At 32.4% G+C, this 15,627-nt stretch overlaps 1 protein-coding gene across 4 annotated transcripts in view; it reads right to left on the bottom strand.

Annotated features, from left to right (window-relative positions):
• Nucleotides 1-15,627, bottom strand: part of tars2 (threonyl-tRNA synthetase 2, mitochondrial) — a 601,872-nt gene that overhangs the window by 7,957 nt on the left and 578,288 nt on the right. The window contains exons 1-11 of one of the 4 annotated variants that reach the window (XR_012391877.1): nucleotides 15,285-15,479; nucleotides 11,761-11,924; nucleotides 10,211-10,325; nucleotides 9,874-9,995; nucleotides 9,648-9,756; nucleotides 8,449-8,513; nucleotides 8,290-8,368; nucleotides 5,911-6,057; nucleotides 4,244-4,342; nucleotides 3,564-3,730; nucleotides 2,105-2,280 (exon numbers count right to left, since the gene is read on the bottom strand). Coding sequence is in view for 3 of the 4 variants with exons in the window: in XM_021466791.3 (XP_021322466.2) it covers nucleotides 2,118-2,280; nucleotides 3,564-3,730; nucleotides 4,244-4,342; nucleotides 5,911-6,057; nucleotides 8,290-8,368; nucleotides 8,449-8,513; nucleotides 9,648-9,756; nucleotides 9,874-9,995; nucleotides 10,211-10,325; nucleotides 11,761-11,924; nucleotides 15,285-15,368 (1,314 nt within the window). In the remaining variant the exon portion in view is untranslated. Of the gene's footprint in view, nucleotides 1-2,104; nucleotides 2,818-3,563; nucleotides 3,731-4,243; nucleotides 4,343-5,910; nucleotides 6,058-8,289; nucleotides 8,369-8,448; nucleotides 8,514-9,647; nucleotides 9,757-9,873; nucleotides 9,996-10,210; nucleotides 10,326-11,760; nucleotides 11,925-15,284; nucleotides 15,480-15,627 lie in introns of those variants that run through there. The other 3 variants (XM_021466791.3, XM_073925678.1, XM_073925679.1) reach the window with 3 other exon arrangements.

The following is a 15,627-nucleotide window of genomic DNA, read 5'->3' as shown; positions in this document are numbered from 1 at the left end:
TATATATATATATATATATATATATATATATATATATATATATATATATATATATATATATATATATATATATATATATATATATATATATATATATATTAGGGATGTGCGGAGCAGCCGGTATTTGTATTTGTATTTGTTGAGGGGGGAAAAGTATTTGTATTTGTATTCGAATAAAATTCAAAATGGCGGAAAAATATATATTTTTTCTATTACACTTTTAATTTACGTTATAGTGAAATTATAGTTTAATTATACCCATTATATAAATTATAGATATGCAATATTGGTTGTTGTTTTTGAACATGTGATAAGAAATGTCATTGAACAGAAAATAACATAGAAGCCATTATCTCATCCATGGTTAAACCAACAACTAATTAAATACCATTGTGAATATTATGAACCCCACAACCACCGATCTTGTTGAAGGACACTGAATAGACAGAATAAAAACAAATAATACTTCAAAAAACTGTTCTTCTTCTGAAAGGACTTCTTTCCAATGCACAGAATTCCAAAAACTAAAATTAACTAAATAAATCTAAAAAAAAAAAACCTGCCCGGGAGATCTGGCAGAACAAAAGTATTCTATATAATACTAAAAGATACAGCCCTGCTATTGTCATCTGCCAGCCACAAAAAAAGACACAAAGTTTGTTTGTTTGTTTTTTTTATGTTTGAAACTGACTTGCTGGGGCAGAATGTGGCTGTGTTGATGGTTTGGTGCTTGTGGAGGATTTAGCAGAACATGGCTGTGCTGATTGAGGGGATTGAAGCTTGTGGGGGGTTCACAGACAGTATCAGGAGAGGATGCTTTTAGTGCATGTGATAATACATTACATAGAAGGTTGCGCGGTGCTCTGTTCAGTGAGAAGCGCTCTCTATGGCAAGCCTTTTTAGCATTTAAATCTTTGTTCTGACTCCATAAATATATTAGAGATATCTCTAATTATATTTTGACTAGTCATAATTATAATTCCACTACTCAGAATGACAATTAGACATGTCTGCAATTACAATTGTACTAGTACAAAATCAGATGAATTTTGACTAGTAACAATTGTAATTAGAGATATCTCTAACTGAGTTTTTACTAGTCATAATACATTTAGAGATGTCTTTAATTCATCATATTTAGAGATATTTACAAATATATTTGAAGATCTCTAATTAATTTACTAAAAGTCTAATTACAGTTGTAGATATCTTGAATTGGATTTTTGACTAGTCAAAATTCATTTGGAGATATCTCTAATTACAATTGTGACTAGTCAACTTATTTAGAGATATCTGCAAATATTTTTCAATGGAAGTCAATAGAGGAATATGACTAGTCTATCATAATATATTTGCAGATATTTCCAATCTGACTAGTCGAATTATAATTATGACAAGTCAAAATATAATTAGAGATATCTAAATATATTTATGGATAGTCTGAACAAGGTTTAAATGCTAAAACGGCTTGCCACACGCTCTCACCCAGTAGCACAGTGGAGATTTCTCTAGTTATATCCTTTCAGTCGTTTGTTATGCATTGATATGCCGTCAAATATTTCGCCAAACAGTCCTTAGGGATGCGGTGACACGCAGTCAGATATTTCACCGGACAGATCCGCCACTTTTGGCGCGCATAAACAATCATAAAGCTCTCGTGCTGCAGGAATGAGGAGGTCTGCTGAAGGTGCGCAGCTGACGTGCAGTGAGGGGTTTGCGTCTTTAATAAACTATTTTTTTTGCGATCACTGAACAGTAAGAATGATTAATAAATCCATATGAAACAACCCCTTAAAAGTCACGTCTCGCTTTCAGTTTCGGGCTTTGGCGCGTTTTGTCTCTCTCTCGCTCTCTCACTCTCTCACTCACGCGGGCATGCACTGTGGTCTCATGAGGAAACGCTGCTTTTTGATATAGTGTTTTTCTTGCTCCCGAATACAAATAATTTTTCAAGTATTTGTTCGAATCAAGTATTTGTAAAAACACGCTATTCGTGCCTTTCCGAATACCGTATTCGGGTTCGGCTCCACCCTTAATATATATATATATATATATATATATATATATATATATATATAGTTGTTGATCACTGATGCAAACGTACCCAGAGTGTGTACCTGTTCAGGTGTGCAGAATATGTGTGCGTCGTCTTGGCAAAAGCGGCGGACTCTGGTTAATCCGCCCAGCGTTCCCGACGCTTCGTTACGGTGCAGAGCTCCAAAGTCAGCCCAGCGGATCGGCATCTCCCGCCACGAGCGCAGCCTCTGCTCGAACATCACACTGACACACACGGTCATTATGGAAAATGTATTTATGCATGTATATGAATCTGATACATTTTTGGCATCACTAATATATATCCACTTACCGGCCACTTTATTAGGTACAGCTGTCTAACTACTCGTTAACGCAAATGTCTAATCAGCCAATCACATGGCAGCAGCTCAATGCATTTAGGCGTGTAGACATGATCAAGACGGACATGCAGTTCAAACTGTGCATTAGAATGGGGAAGAAAGGGGATTTAAGAGACTTTGAGCGTGACATGGTTGTTGCTGCCAGACGGGCTGCTCTGAGTATTTCAGAAACTGCTGATCTACTGGGATTTTCACGCACAACCATCTCTTGGGTTTACAGAGAATGCTCCGACACAGAGGAAATATCCAGTGAGCGGCAGTTCTGTGGGCGCAAATGCCTTGTTGATGCCAGAGGACAGAGGAGAATGGCCAGACTGGTTCCAGCAACAGTAACTCAAATAAGCACTCATTACAACCGAGCTCTGCAGAAGAGCGTCTCTGAACACACAACACGTCCAACCTTGAGGCGGATGGGCTACAGCAGCAGAAGAGCACACCGGGTGCCGCTCCTGTCAGCTAAGAACAGGAAACTGAGGCTACAATTCACACAGACTCACCAAAACTGGACAATAGAAGATTGGAGAAACGTTGCTGCTCTGATGAGTCTCCATTTCTGCTCACACGTTCGGATGCTCGACTCACAATTTGGCCTCAACAGCATGAAAGCATGGATCATCCTGCCTTGTATCAGCGGTTCAGGCTGGTGGTGGTGGTGTAATGGTGTGGGGGAGATTTTCTTTGGGTCCATTAGTACCAATTGAGCATCAACGCCACAGCCTACCTGAGTATTGCTGCTGACCATGTCCATCCCTTTATGAGCACAGTGTCTCCATCTTCTGATGGCTACTTCCAGCAGGATAACGCAGCATGTCATAAAGCTCAATCATCTCAGACTGCTGAACATGATGATGAGTTCACTGTACTCAAATGGCCTCCACAGTCACCAGAGCTCAATCCAATAGAGCAGCTTTGGGATGTGGTGGAGATTGGCATCATGGATGTGCAGCCGACAAATCTGCAGTAACTGTGTGATGCTATCATGTCAAAATGAAGCAAAATCTCTGAGGAATATTTCCAGTAGCTTGTTGAATCTACATCATGAAGGATTAAAGCAGTTCTGAAGGCAAAATGGGGTCCAACCCGGTACAAGTAAGGTGTACCTAATAAAGTGGCCGGTGAGCGTATATATGAGTGTGTGTTTCTCACCAGTGCGCAGGACAGTTCATGGGCTTGAGGGCGAATGTGTGTGTCTCGCTGCTCACACTGAACATGTTCTCGCTGTAATGCTGCCAGTGACCCGAACGCTCCCATAATGCCGTGCTGAAGAGCGTCGGGGTCACGACCTCGCTGAAGCCCCGCCTCCTGTACTCACTCTGATAGAAAGAGGAAACATGAGGGTCACGAGCGAAAAAACGCTCCTCATACTTGGAGTTTTTTGTCTTGTTTCTAGTCCAAATATCTCAAAATGTGTAAATCAAGAAGCATTTTCTAGACAAGCAAAGCATATAGTCCTGTTCTATCAAATAATGTTAATTAAATGCGTTTTTCCTCAATAAAAAAGCTAAATAATCTGTCAACAGGGTAAACAAAATAATATTATTTTAAGCCAAAATCAAGATTAATTTCCTACCCCATTGACAGACTAGAGTTATGATCAAAACATATAATTCCCTGTAATACAATAATGACTGATCATACATATTTGTTTCTCACATAATTTCTGTAAGAAGTGATGCATGGATCATGTGCTTCAGCACCAGTTCATTTTTAAATATTATAAACACAATCCAGGATTTTGACTTCATAATAATCCAGATTTCCTAATGCAGAGTATGTGTTGCTGAATGACTGCTGTGTGTTGCTGTATGTGCAGTGTGTGTGTGTACCTTTATAAAGTCAGTGAGTGTGTTGTATATATGAGCTCCTTTAGGCATGAAGAAGCAGCTGCCTGGACTGACATCATGAAAGAAGAACAACTCCTGCGCCTACAGAGAGAGAGAGAGAGAGAGAGAGAGAGAGAGAGAGAGAGAGAGAGAGAGAGAGAGAGAGAGAGAGAGAGAGAGAGAGAGAGAGAGAGAGAGAGAGAGAGACCTTATCCAATAAATAAAAATACATAAATAATACAAAATAAATAAATACATTAATAAAATAAATGAACTAATAATTAAAATAAATAAATAAATAATTTAAATGCATAAATAAGAAAAAATACATTAATAAATAAATTAATTAATAAAATAAATAAATAATAAAAATACATTAATTAAATGCATACATATTTTTAAAAATTAATTAAATTATTAAAAGAAATGAATATATAATTAAACATTTATAAATTAAATATATAATAATATAATATATAATTAAATAGAATGTATATAATGAGGAATTAAATCAATTAAATACATGTATAATTAAAAAAATACATTAATAAATGAAATGCATAAATAATACAGAGTAAATAAATAAATATGTTAATGAATTAAATACACAAATAATTAAAATAAGCACATTAATAAATGAAACGCGTATATAATAAGTAAATAAGTAATAAGTAAAATAAACAAATACATTTAATTAACAAATTAAACACATATATAATTAAAATAAATCAATAAATACATTAATAGATTAATTATTAATTAAAAACACTTTAATAATTGAATAATTATTTTGTAACTGATTTGTTTTCAGTACCCTTTGTATACGTTTCTCTATTTGGATGAATTTCTGTAAAACTTATTTTAAAAATGTTTTCTTTTTTATAACTTTTTAAAAATTGTTTATTATTACTTTTTATGAATTAAAATACTACTACTAATAACAAAATAATTAATAACTACATATTTTTAATTGAACATTTTATACATTAAGAAATTAGTAATAAGAAATTAGTTATTAAAACTATCAAGTTTAAAATGTGTGGAAAAACAAACAGGGAAATAATTGTCTTTATTTCTATGTAACCTCATTCATTCATTCATTTTACTCCGACTTAGTCTCTATTTCAGGGGTCTCCACAGTGAAATGAACCGAAAACTATTCCAGCATATGTTTTATCCAGCAGATAACCTTCCAGCTGCAACCCAGTACTGGGAAGCACCCATACAAACTCATTCACACACTTACACTTACACTATGGCCAATTTAGTTCATCAGTTCCCCTAAAGCACATGTGTTTGGACTGAGGGGGAAACCGGAGCACCCGGAGGAAACCCACACATACACGGGGAGAACATGCAAACTCCACACAGAACTTATTAACTAAACTTATTAGGGTATTTTTAGACAAACATTTAGGTTGTAAAAATTAATAAGACAAGAAACAAACAGTGCAACTTCTTCCAGGCCTGGAGATCGCCACTTCAAAATAGTTTTTCCAGGTTTGCATGACTGGACAAAGACTTCAGGAATCAACACGTGCCTTAAAAGCATTGCAAATAATAACAATAATTCTGAAAAATTAATGCATATAAGCCTGCTAGTGAATCAGCTGTGAGCCTCAGAGTAACGCAGTGTAAGTCAGAGCGTGAGTTTTTACAAACACACTGACCTTCCCGATGCGCCGGTGGTCTCTCCTCCGCGCCTCCTCCTGCTCTTTCTCCCACTGCTCTCGCTCTCTTTCTGAGGGAAACGAGACTCCGATCATCCGGAGGATTCCTGACGCCTCTGAAGATCCAGACAGAGTCACAGGAGACACCTGATGGACGGAGAGACAGAAAGAGAGTCACGGCAATAATAATGTCACTGACACTACACCAATATATTAACAGCTGAAGTCAGAATTATTAAAAACTGCTTTTATTCTAGCCGAAATAAAACGAATAAAATAAAATAAAATATTATCAGACACACTGTGAACATTTCCTGAATCTGTTTAATTATCTGAGATATTTAAAACAAATAAAATAAAAAATAAAAAAGTCAAAGGAGGGGGGGGCTAATAATTCTGACTTCCACTGTATATATTGCATGTGCATATTTATGATGTATATTTAAATAAGCACATGCATGTATACGTATGCAGCATTTGTTATTCAAAGTTCAACATTTACTAATGATAATTAAAAAACAAATCCACGCGAGTTAACATTAGTAACTGCACTGGAAGTCAACACCAACTAACAATGAATTTATTTTCATTAACTAACATCAACAAAGAAGAAATGCTGCAATAAATGCATTGTTTATGGTTTGTTCATGCTAGTAAATACATTAACTGATGGAGCAATATTTGTGTTACTATAACATTTAGAAAAATATTTGCATATTTTTAAGTCAATAAGTGAAATAGAGGAGAGCAAAGTGAGCAGAGGAGGCTTCTCAAATATATATTTTACAAATCCAACTGAAATTTAAAGAACGTTTCTGATCTTAATAAAGTATGACAGTTTTAAACTGACATAAGTCATAAGGAATATTCATAAAAACTATGACACTTTTAATTTCAGAATGAAATCAATCCCTTTAGGGTAATTAGTTTACATAAAAATGTGAAATATACAGACTAATCTTCGCATATTAATAATAATAATAATACTAATTAAATATAATAATAATGATACCAATAATAATAATAATAAAGTTATAATAATATTAATAATAAAATAATTATAATAAATAATAATAATTAAATATAATAATAACAATAACAAAAATAATAATAACAAAAAATTAAAACAAAATAATAATAATAAACAATAATAAAAATAAATAATAATAATAACAAAGAATAAATATTAATAATTGATAATAATAATTAAATATAATAATAATAATAATAATAATAATATTAAAAGTTATAATAATAATAATAATAATAATAATAATAATAATAATATAAAAAGTAATAACAATAATACAAATAAATAAAAATAATAATAAAATATAATAATAATGATACTAATAATGATACTAATAATAATAATAAAGTTATAATAATAATATTAATAATAAAATAATTATAATAAATAATAATAATTAAATATAATAATAATAACAATAATAATTATAACTAAATATTAAAATATAAAATAATAATAAGAAATAATAATAAAAATAAATAATAACAATAAAAAAAAGAATAAATAATACTAATTGATAATAATAATTAAATATAATAATAATAATAATATAAAAATGGTTACTATTATATTTAGAAAAATATTTGCATATTTTTGAGTCTATAAGTGAAACAGAGGAGGCTTCTCAAATATATATTTTACAAATCTGGCTGAATTTTAAAAAACATTTTTGGTCTTTTATGAAAGTAAGACAGTTTTAAACTGAGATGATTCTTCATGACTATTCATGAAAACTATGACACTTTTAATTTCAGAATGAAATCAATCCCATTAAGGGTAATTAGTTTACAAATAAATGTGAAATGTACAGTCTAATCTTCGCATGATGTGAACTGCAAAAGGAGCGCTATAAATAATGTTGAAATGGGAAAAGAGGAAACACTTCCTTCTTTATCATCACTGTAAAGCCAGTGTAAAAGGGAAGTGAGAGTGCCAAACAGGAAGAGTCAGCACTAATATTGACATCATCAGGAAGTTGCTAAGGAAGCCATTTAACAACATGTGTAAACACTTGCTGCTGCATCCCAATCCTCCAACTTACACTGCGTTCTAAAAGTACACACTTAATTGGTTTAGAAATGTACATGCTCATTAATGTTGTGTTACAGAAGAGTGTGTAAAGCTTTAGGATGAACCCCTCGCTCAATAACTGATCGTTCTGTCACACAGACATGACCACTGACCCAGCCGGGACTCAAACCAGCGACCTTCCTGCTGTGAAGCCACAGTGCTAACCACTGAGCTGCCTATGTAATATTATATTTAAATAAAATTTCTTACACATTTAAAACAAACAAACAAACAAACACAATCAGCCAAACACACACGCTAACATCAGCCAGCTTTACCTGCAGCATCTTGAAGGCCTTCAGGAAGCCGGTGTGAGGCAGAAGAAGACCTGAACACACACCCACACTGTCTCCACACCTGACAGAGAAACACACACACTCTTCAGACGGGTCTAACACACTCGATCTGCTCCTGTAGATATGAGAGTCTCTTCTGACCTGAACACACCGACTGTGTCTCCCATCATCTGCTCTTCAGCCAGCTGCAGTCTGACAGCATTATCCTACACACACACACACACACACACACACACACACACACACACACACACACACACACACACACATATATATATATATATATATATATATATATATATATATATATATATATATATATATGCACATATATATATATATATATATATATATATATATATATATATATGCACAAGCACACATGAAAACATGCATGCACACGCATACACTCAAATGCATGTGAACATATGCAAAAGGAAGCACAGATGCATAAACACACAAGTGCAAGTTTTCTCAGGTTAAAAAAAGGTTAATTTTTGTAATAAAAAAGTTATACAAAAAATAAAAAATAATATTAATAATAATAATAATCATAATAATAATCATAAAATAATAAAAAATCATTAAAATAATAATAATAAAAATAATAATACAAAATATAAATAATAATAATGAAAAATAATAATAACAGTAAAAATTATAATTATAATAAAAACTATAATATTAATAATAATACTAATAAAATAGTAATAAAAATAGTAATAATAATTAAATGTAATAATAATAAAATAAAATATATAATGATAATAACAATAATAATGATAATAAATAATTATAATATTAATAATGATAATAAAAACAATAATAATTAAACATTATAATAATTTAAAAAAAAAATAATAATAAAAAATAGTGATAATAATAATATGAATATTAATAATAATAATAATAATAAAATACTAAAAATAAATGATATACAAATAAAAATATTTTAGTAATAATTATAATAAATAATAATAATTTTGATAATAATAATAATATAATAAAAATAATAATAGTAGTAAAAATTATAATTATTAAATACTAAAAATTTATAATAATACTTATATAGTAGTAAAGTATAGTATAGTAGTAGTAGTAAAATAGTAATAGTAATAAAAATAATAATAATAATTAAAAAATAATAAAAATAAAATAATAAAAAAAATTATTTAATATAATATTAATAATAATAATAATAATAATAATAAACTAATTAAAATTGTTTTAGTAATAATTATATTAAATAATAATAATCATAAAAATATTATTGATAATAATAATAATAATAATAATAATAATAATATATAGATGGAAAAGTTCAAGACAAAAAGGCTGACCTGAAAGAGCTCTTTGAGGTCCTGTAGCGTGAGCTCTAGTGTGGTGATGGGGATTTTCCCTGCCGCCACCTGCTTGCACGCCTGCTCCACCTCCAGGAGAGAGATCGAACTGCACACACAAACACGACACTATAGTTTCACTATACATGCATTGAAAAGAAACAGCGGGTGAAGAAAGTTGGATAATTGACTATAGAGACTTATTATTGACTACAGCAGTGTTTACCTGTCCTGCAGCTGATAATCACAGTACAGGCCGGTGTCAGACACTCCCTCTCGACACACACCAGCACTGAAGACTCTCTCCAACACACTCGCTAACACACACGCTCCTGTGCGCCACACCACCTGCAGCACACACACACACACACACACACACACACGCACACGCACACGCACACGCACACGCACGCAAACAAAAACAGTAAAATACACAACAAATACACAAATCACCATTCATTAAAGCCAGTAATACAGTAAACTATATCTTCACTATTCCTTTAGATTATACTACCATACTTACTCCACCACTGTAGTTGTGTGTGTGTTTAAGCAGTTTGTACCTCTTTTCCCTCCAGTGAGTCGAATCCCAGCAGCTGCAGTTCACAATCCTCCAGCAGAGGGCGACTCAGAGCCCAAAGCTCTCCATTCACTCTGCTGACCACTGCACCGGTCACACTGAACACACACGCATGCACACAAACACACGCGCACACACAAAGACTGTAATACTGTACAAACTACATTCTTTCTCCTAATCAACCCCTAAACAAAACCTTCACTTAAAAACATTTAGGGTGTGTAATTTATGATGTATACAAATAAATATTATGATCATAAATACATTTTTAATTTTTTTTTCCAAATAATTAAATGAATAACAATTAATCAAATGTATAATTTGCATATATATATATATATATATATATATATATATATATATATATATATATATATATATATACACAAATACACAAATATAAATCGCTTTACAGCCCCAAATAACAAAAAATATAAATTATTAATAATAATAATAATAATAACAACATGATTAACAAAAATAATATTAAAAACAACAATAACAACAACAATAATTATAATATTAATAACAATAATAATATTAATATTAACAATAATATTAATAATAACAATAATAATAACAACAACAACAACAACAATAATATTAATAACAATATAATATTAATATTAACAACAACAACAACGATGATGATGATGATAATAATAATAATAATGATAATAATAATACTAACAACAATAATAATATTAATATTAACAACAACAACAACAACAACAAAGATGATGATGCCAATAATAATAATAATAATAATAATAATAATACTAACAACAATAATAATATTAATATTAACAACAACAACGATAATAATAATAATAATAGTAGTAATAATAATAATAATAATACTAACAACAATAATAATATTAACAACAACAACGATAATAATAATAATACTACTACTACTAATAATAATATTAACATTTAACAACAACAACAACAATATCAATAACAACAATAATATTAACAACAATTACAATAATAACAACAATATTAATAATAATAATATTAATAATAATAATAAAATTTGTACTTTGTCCTGAATGTTTATCATCTTCCATTTATAAAGACAAAAGTATTCTCTATAAAAACATAGATGAATAAATATTTAATACATTATAAAAAGAACTTTCATAGTAACTGTAGCAGAAATAACCCCAAAAAAATATTATGGAGGAGGGCTTCCAAACCTGTGTTTATATACCTTTTTGTACCTAGAAATCAAATCTCTGCTGTAAAATGTGTAGAAACAAAATAAACATACTAGAAATTACACAAGAATTGTTCACGTCTTAATAATAATTGCTCCTGTTTGCTTGTTTCCGAACCTAAAGAAAGTATTCTGCATTAAATTTTAAATATTTTTTTTAGCATTTCACCATAACGAGCATAACAAGAAATAACTGCAAAAACATTGTAATTTCTATTGAGGAGGGTTTTGAAAGCTGCGTTTGCATAATACTAACAGGCCTTTGAATCAAAATCTCTGAAGTAAACTGTGTGTGTGTGTGTTATATTCACCGTTCACTGCGGGCGATCTGTAGCGGTGATGTCACTCCTGCTGACCCCTTCACTGTTCTGCCGTCAGCCAATCGGATGGCCAGATCCCGTCCTGACGGAGATCCAGAGGCTTTCAGCAGCCGATCCCGCAGAGACTGGAAAACCTGCAAGCGCTCGTGCACAAGCTGGAAAACAGGAGAGGGAATGAGAGGTTAGTTTGTTTATTTGGACATTAATACATTTCATTTATGTTTGCTAAAACTGTATTTAGATTAAAAGTGTTTGAAATAATCAGTAAACACACTCTGACATCCATCCCAACACTCCCACACAATACCAGCTGCATAAAGAATCATAATACTAAAATAGACACTAATACAGGAGTAATAATATAATAAGATTATAATATGCATAAGCAGGAATAGCGAGTATTCACTTGACAAACTTCATCTAGTAAACAATGGTCCGAATTAGGATGTGTGAAGCCTTCCCAAGCAAACGAAAGCCTATTAACAAATATTACGACATTTTATAGTTAAATTTGAAGTTTATTTTATGTCAAAATGTTTAAATGTGTGCATTTATATAGTGCATTTATCATCTATGTCCATACACCCAAAGTGCTTCACACTCGTGAGGGGGGTCTCTCCACACCACCACCAGTGTGCAGCTCCACTTATATCAATGGTGTCAAACTCAACTCCTGGAGGGCCGAAGCCCTGCACAGTTTAGTTCCAACCCTGCTCCAGCACACTTACCTGTAGGTTTCAAACAAGCCTGAAGGACTCAATTAGTGTGATCAGGTGTGTTTAATTAGGGTTGGAGCTAAACGGCCCTCCAGAAACTGAGTTTAACACCTGTGACTTAGATGATGCGAATGCAGCCACAGGACAACAGTGCTAGTGCACTCACCACACAGTGGATGGGGATTGGGAGGACTTGATCGTAAGGGCCGATGGCACACCCCTAGTCTTTACCAGGGGGGGTTTTAATGAGCACAGAGAGTCAGGACCTCGGTTTAATGTCTCATCCGAAAGACGCCGCTCACTGACAGTCCCCTTCACTATACTGGGGCATTAAGACTCACACAGTTCGCAGGTTGAGCGCCCCCTGCTCGCCTCTTTAACACCACTTCCAACAGCAACCTAGTTTTTCCAAGTGGTCTCCCATCCAGGTACTGACCAGGCTCAGCCCTGCTTAGCTTCAGAGAGTAAGCGGTCTCAGGTTACAGGGTGATATGGCTGTGGTTTAAATGTGGACATTATATGCCCTAAGCGTAAGTTTCTTTAAGTCAAATGTTTGTTTGTTTTTTGCACTATTATGTCTTTCTCTTCGTTTTCATTATTTTATGATCGGTTTTATTTTTTATTTTCTTACACTTGTCTCTTTTACTCCTGTTTATGTAAAGCACTTTGAATAGGCACTGTGTATGAAATGTGTTATAAATAAACTTGCCTTACCTGTGCTTAAAGGAATAGTTCACCCAAATAAAAATACATACACATTTTTTTTTAATGCAGAACAGTCAAGTTCTAAAGAAGCTTTCTGCCAATGGCCATCAGACTGTTAAACTCTTAAAGGGTCACAAAGTGTGTATATATATATATATATTTTTTTTTTACTTTACAACTTGTATGCACTATTGTGTTTTGCACTGTCGATCCGCCTGACGATGAGGACCGTCAGTCAGCTGCTATGTATAGGATTTTTTTTGTTACATATATTATACTAGGGGCGATGCGGTGGCGCAGTAGGTAGTGCTGTCACCCCACAGCAAGAAGGTCACTGGTTCGAGTCTCGGCTAAATCAGTTGGCAATTCTGTGTGAAGTTTGCATGTTCTCCCAGTGTTCAAGTCCAAAACATGCGCAATAGGGGAATTAGGTAAGCTAAAATTATCTGTAGTGCATGAGTGTGAATGAGAGTGTATTGGTGTTTCCCAGTGATGGGCTGCGGCTGAAGTGGCATCCGCTGCGTGAAACGTGCTGGATAAGTTGGCGGTTGATTCCGCTGTGGCAACCCAAGATTAATAAAGGGACTAAGTCGAACAGAAAATGAATGGATGAATATATTATACTACTTATTGTTTAGGGTTATTTCTATTGGAACTGTAGAGCCTATGCTACGAAATTTCATTCTGTGTATACGTACATGTGAATCACAATAACATACTTACTACTAATAATAATGGTGAAAAACAAAACAAAGTTGGTAACCAAAAACCACTGATATCCATAGTAAAATAGCAAAGGGGGAAAACCAAAATAATGCAAGTCAATGGGTACCAATCTTTCTTTAAAATATTTAATTCATATTATATATATATATATATATATATATATATATATATATATATATATATATATATGAGCAATTCCAGCGTTATGGATGTGACATTTGCAGTGAAAACTCAAAACATGAATTCATATAGAAAGTATACGTTAACATTATATCGAAAAATCTGTTTATATTTTTCAAAACAACTCGCCACAGAGTTATGGGATCAGAAAAATATCAATCTGTAAACACTTTTTATATTTTAAATGAGAAAAATGTACATGCGTTATGGATGTGACAAAAAAAGTCTGCGAGTTTACTGTCTACAACAGACTTTGTAGAAATTCTTTCAGTTAAACTGCACAACACAAAAGAAACAATGCTAATCAAACATATATAAGTCGCCTCACTATATAATTAAAATTATTGATTTTATTTTATTTGACATTTTTGCAGGTATGTGGAAAAAGTGTCGTTATGGATGTGACACTTTTCTGTTATGGATGTGACAGCTGTGAAATTGCCACTTGTGTGATTTTGGCAAATTAAATATAATAGTTTGAAACACTGACAGATACATTTATGAGTATTTTTAGAGTGCTGTAAAACACTTGCTGACACAAAAAATGTAGATATGGTTACTCTATTTTGGTGAAAACTTAATAATTTTTCATGGCAAAGTTGACATTTGCATGGAATTGCTCATATATATATATATATATATATATATATATATATATATATATATATATATATATATATACATATACATATATATATATATATATATATATATATATATATATATATATATATATTCCTATTATCAGCAACAACAAAAAAAAACAAGTCAAAGAGGTTTGGTACAAGTAGATGAGACTTTTTGGGAAAACTATTTCTTTGAAAATCATCAGAAAAAGTTTAATTCTTTTTTTTTTTTTAAATCATTAAATATTGATGTGCTTAATAGATTTACAATTCCAGTTTTTCACAAAACGCAAAACTTTAAATAAAAATAAATACAAAAATAATACTAATACTTGGTGTTCTTTGCTATCACATTATTACACCCATACAGACCTTTTCACAACAGTATTTAGATTTTTATACAGATTATTAATACATGTATTCATAATAATACTATTTCATAATTTCAGTTTTACTGTAGGTGCAAACACACACAGATGCTAATCTAACTCTAGTCAATGTGTCACCAACATCACTGACATGACTGAATGAGTAACTGACTCTCTCTCATACACACACACACCTTCCCGTAGTGTCTGCAGTTCCACCCCGCCGCCCTCACAGCCGCCAGCCGGACAGGCCATCTCGAAAACACGGGTATCACCATTATCACGATCCCTAACTAGAGACAGAACTACATAATTTCCACTAATAATCACAGCAAATGATGCCCTCTCTCAGCGGGCCGCCATTTTTTTACCGGAACTATCACACCGCCAAAGACCAGCAAACCCGATTGGCTGAGGAGAAGCGGGGGAGGGCGGGCTTTATGTGAGAAACAACCAATGAGAAGACGAATCAGTAGTACGTCACTTGCGTCCACTCAGTGCGTATGTAAATACACTTCAGTGAGAGATAAAACGCAG

Source organism: Danio rerio, chromosome 16, assembly GCF_049306965.1.
Source record: "Danio rerio strain Tuebingen ecotype United States chromosome 16, GRCz12tu, whole genome shotgun sequence".
In the NCBI taxonomy this organism is placed as follows: Eukaryota; Metazoa; Chordata; class Actinopteri; order Cypriniformes; family Danionidae; genus Danio; species Danio rerio.
This window is presented reverse-complemented; position numbering and strand designations above follow the sequence as displayed.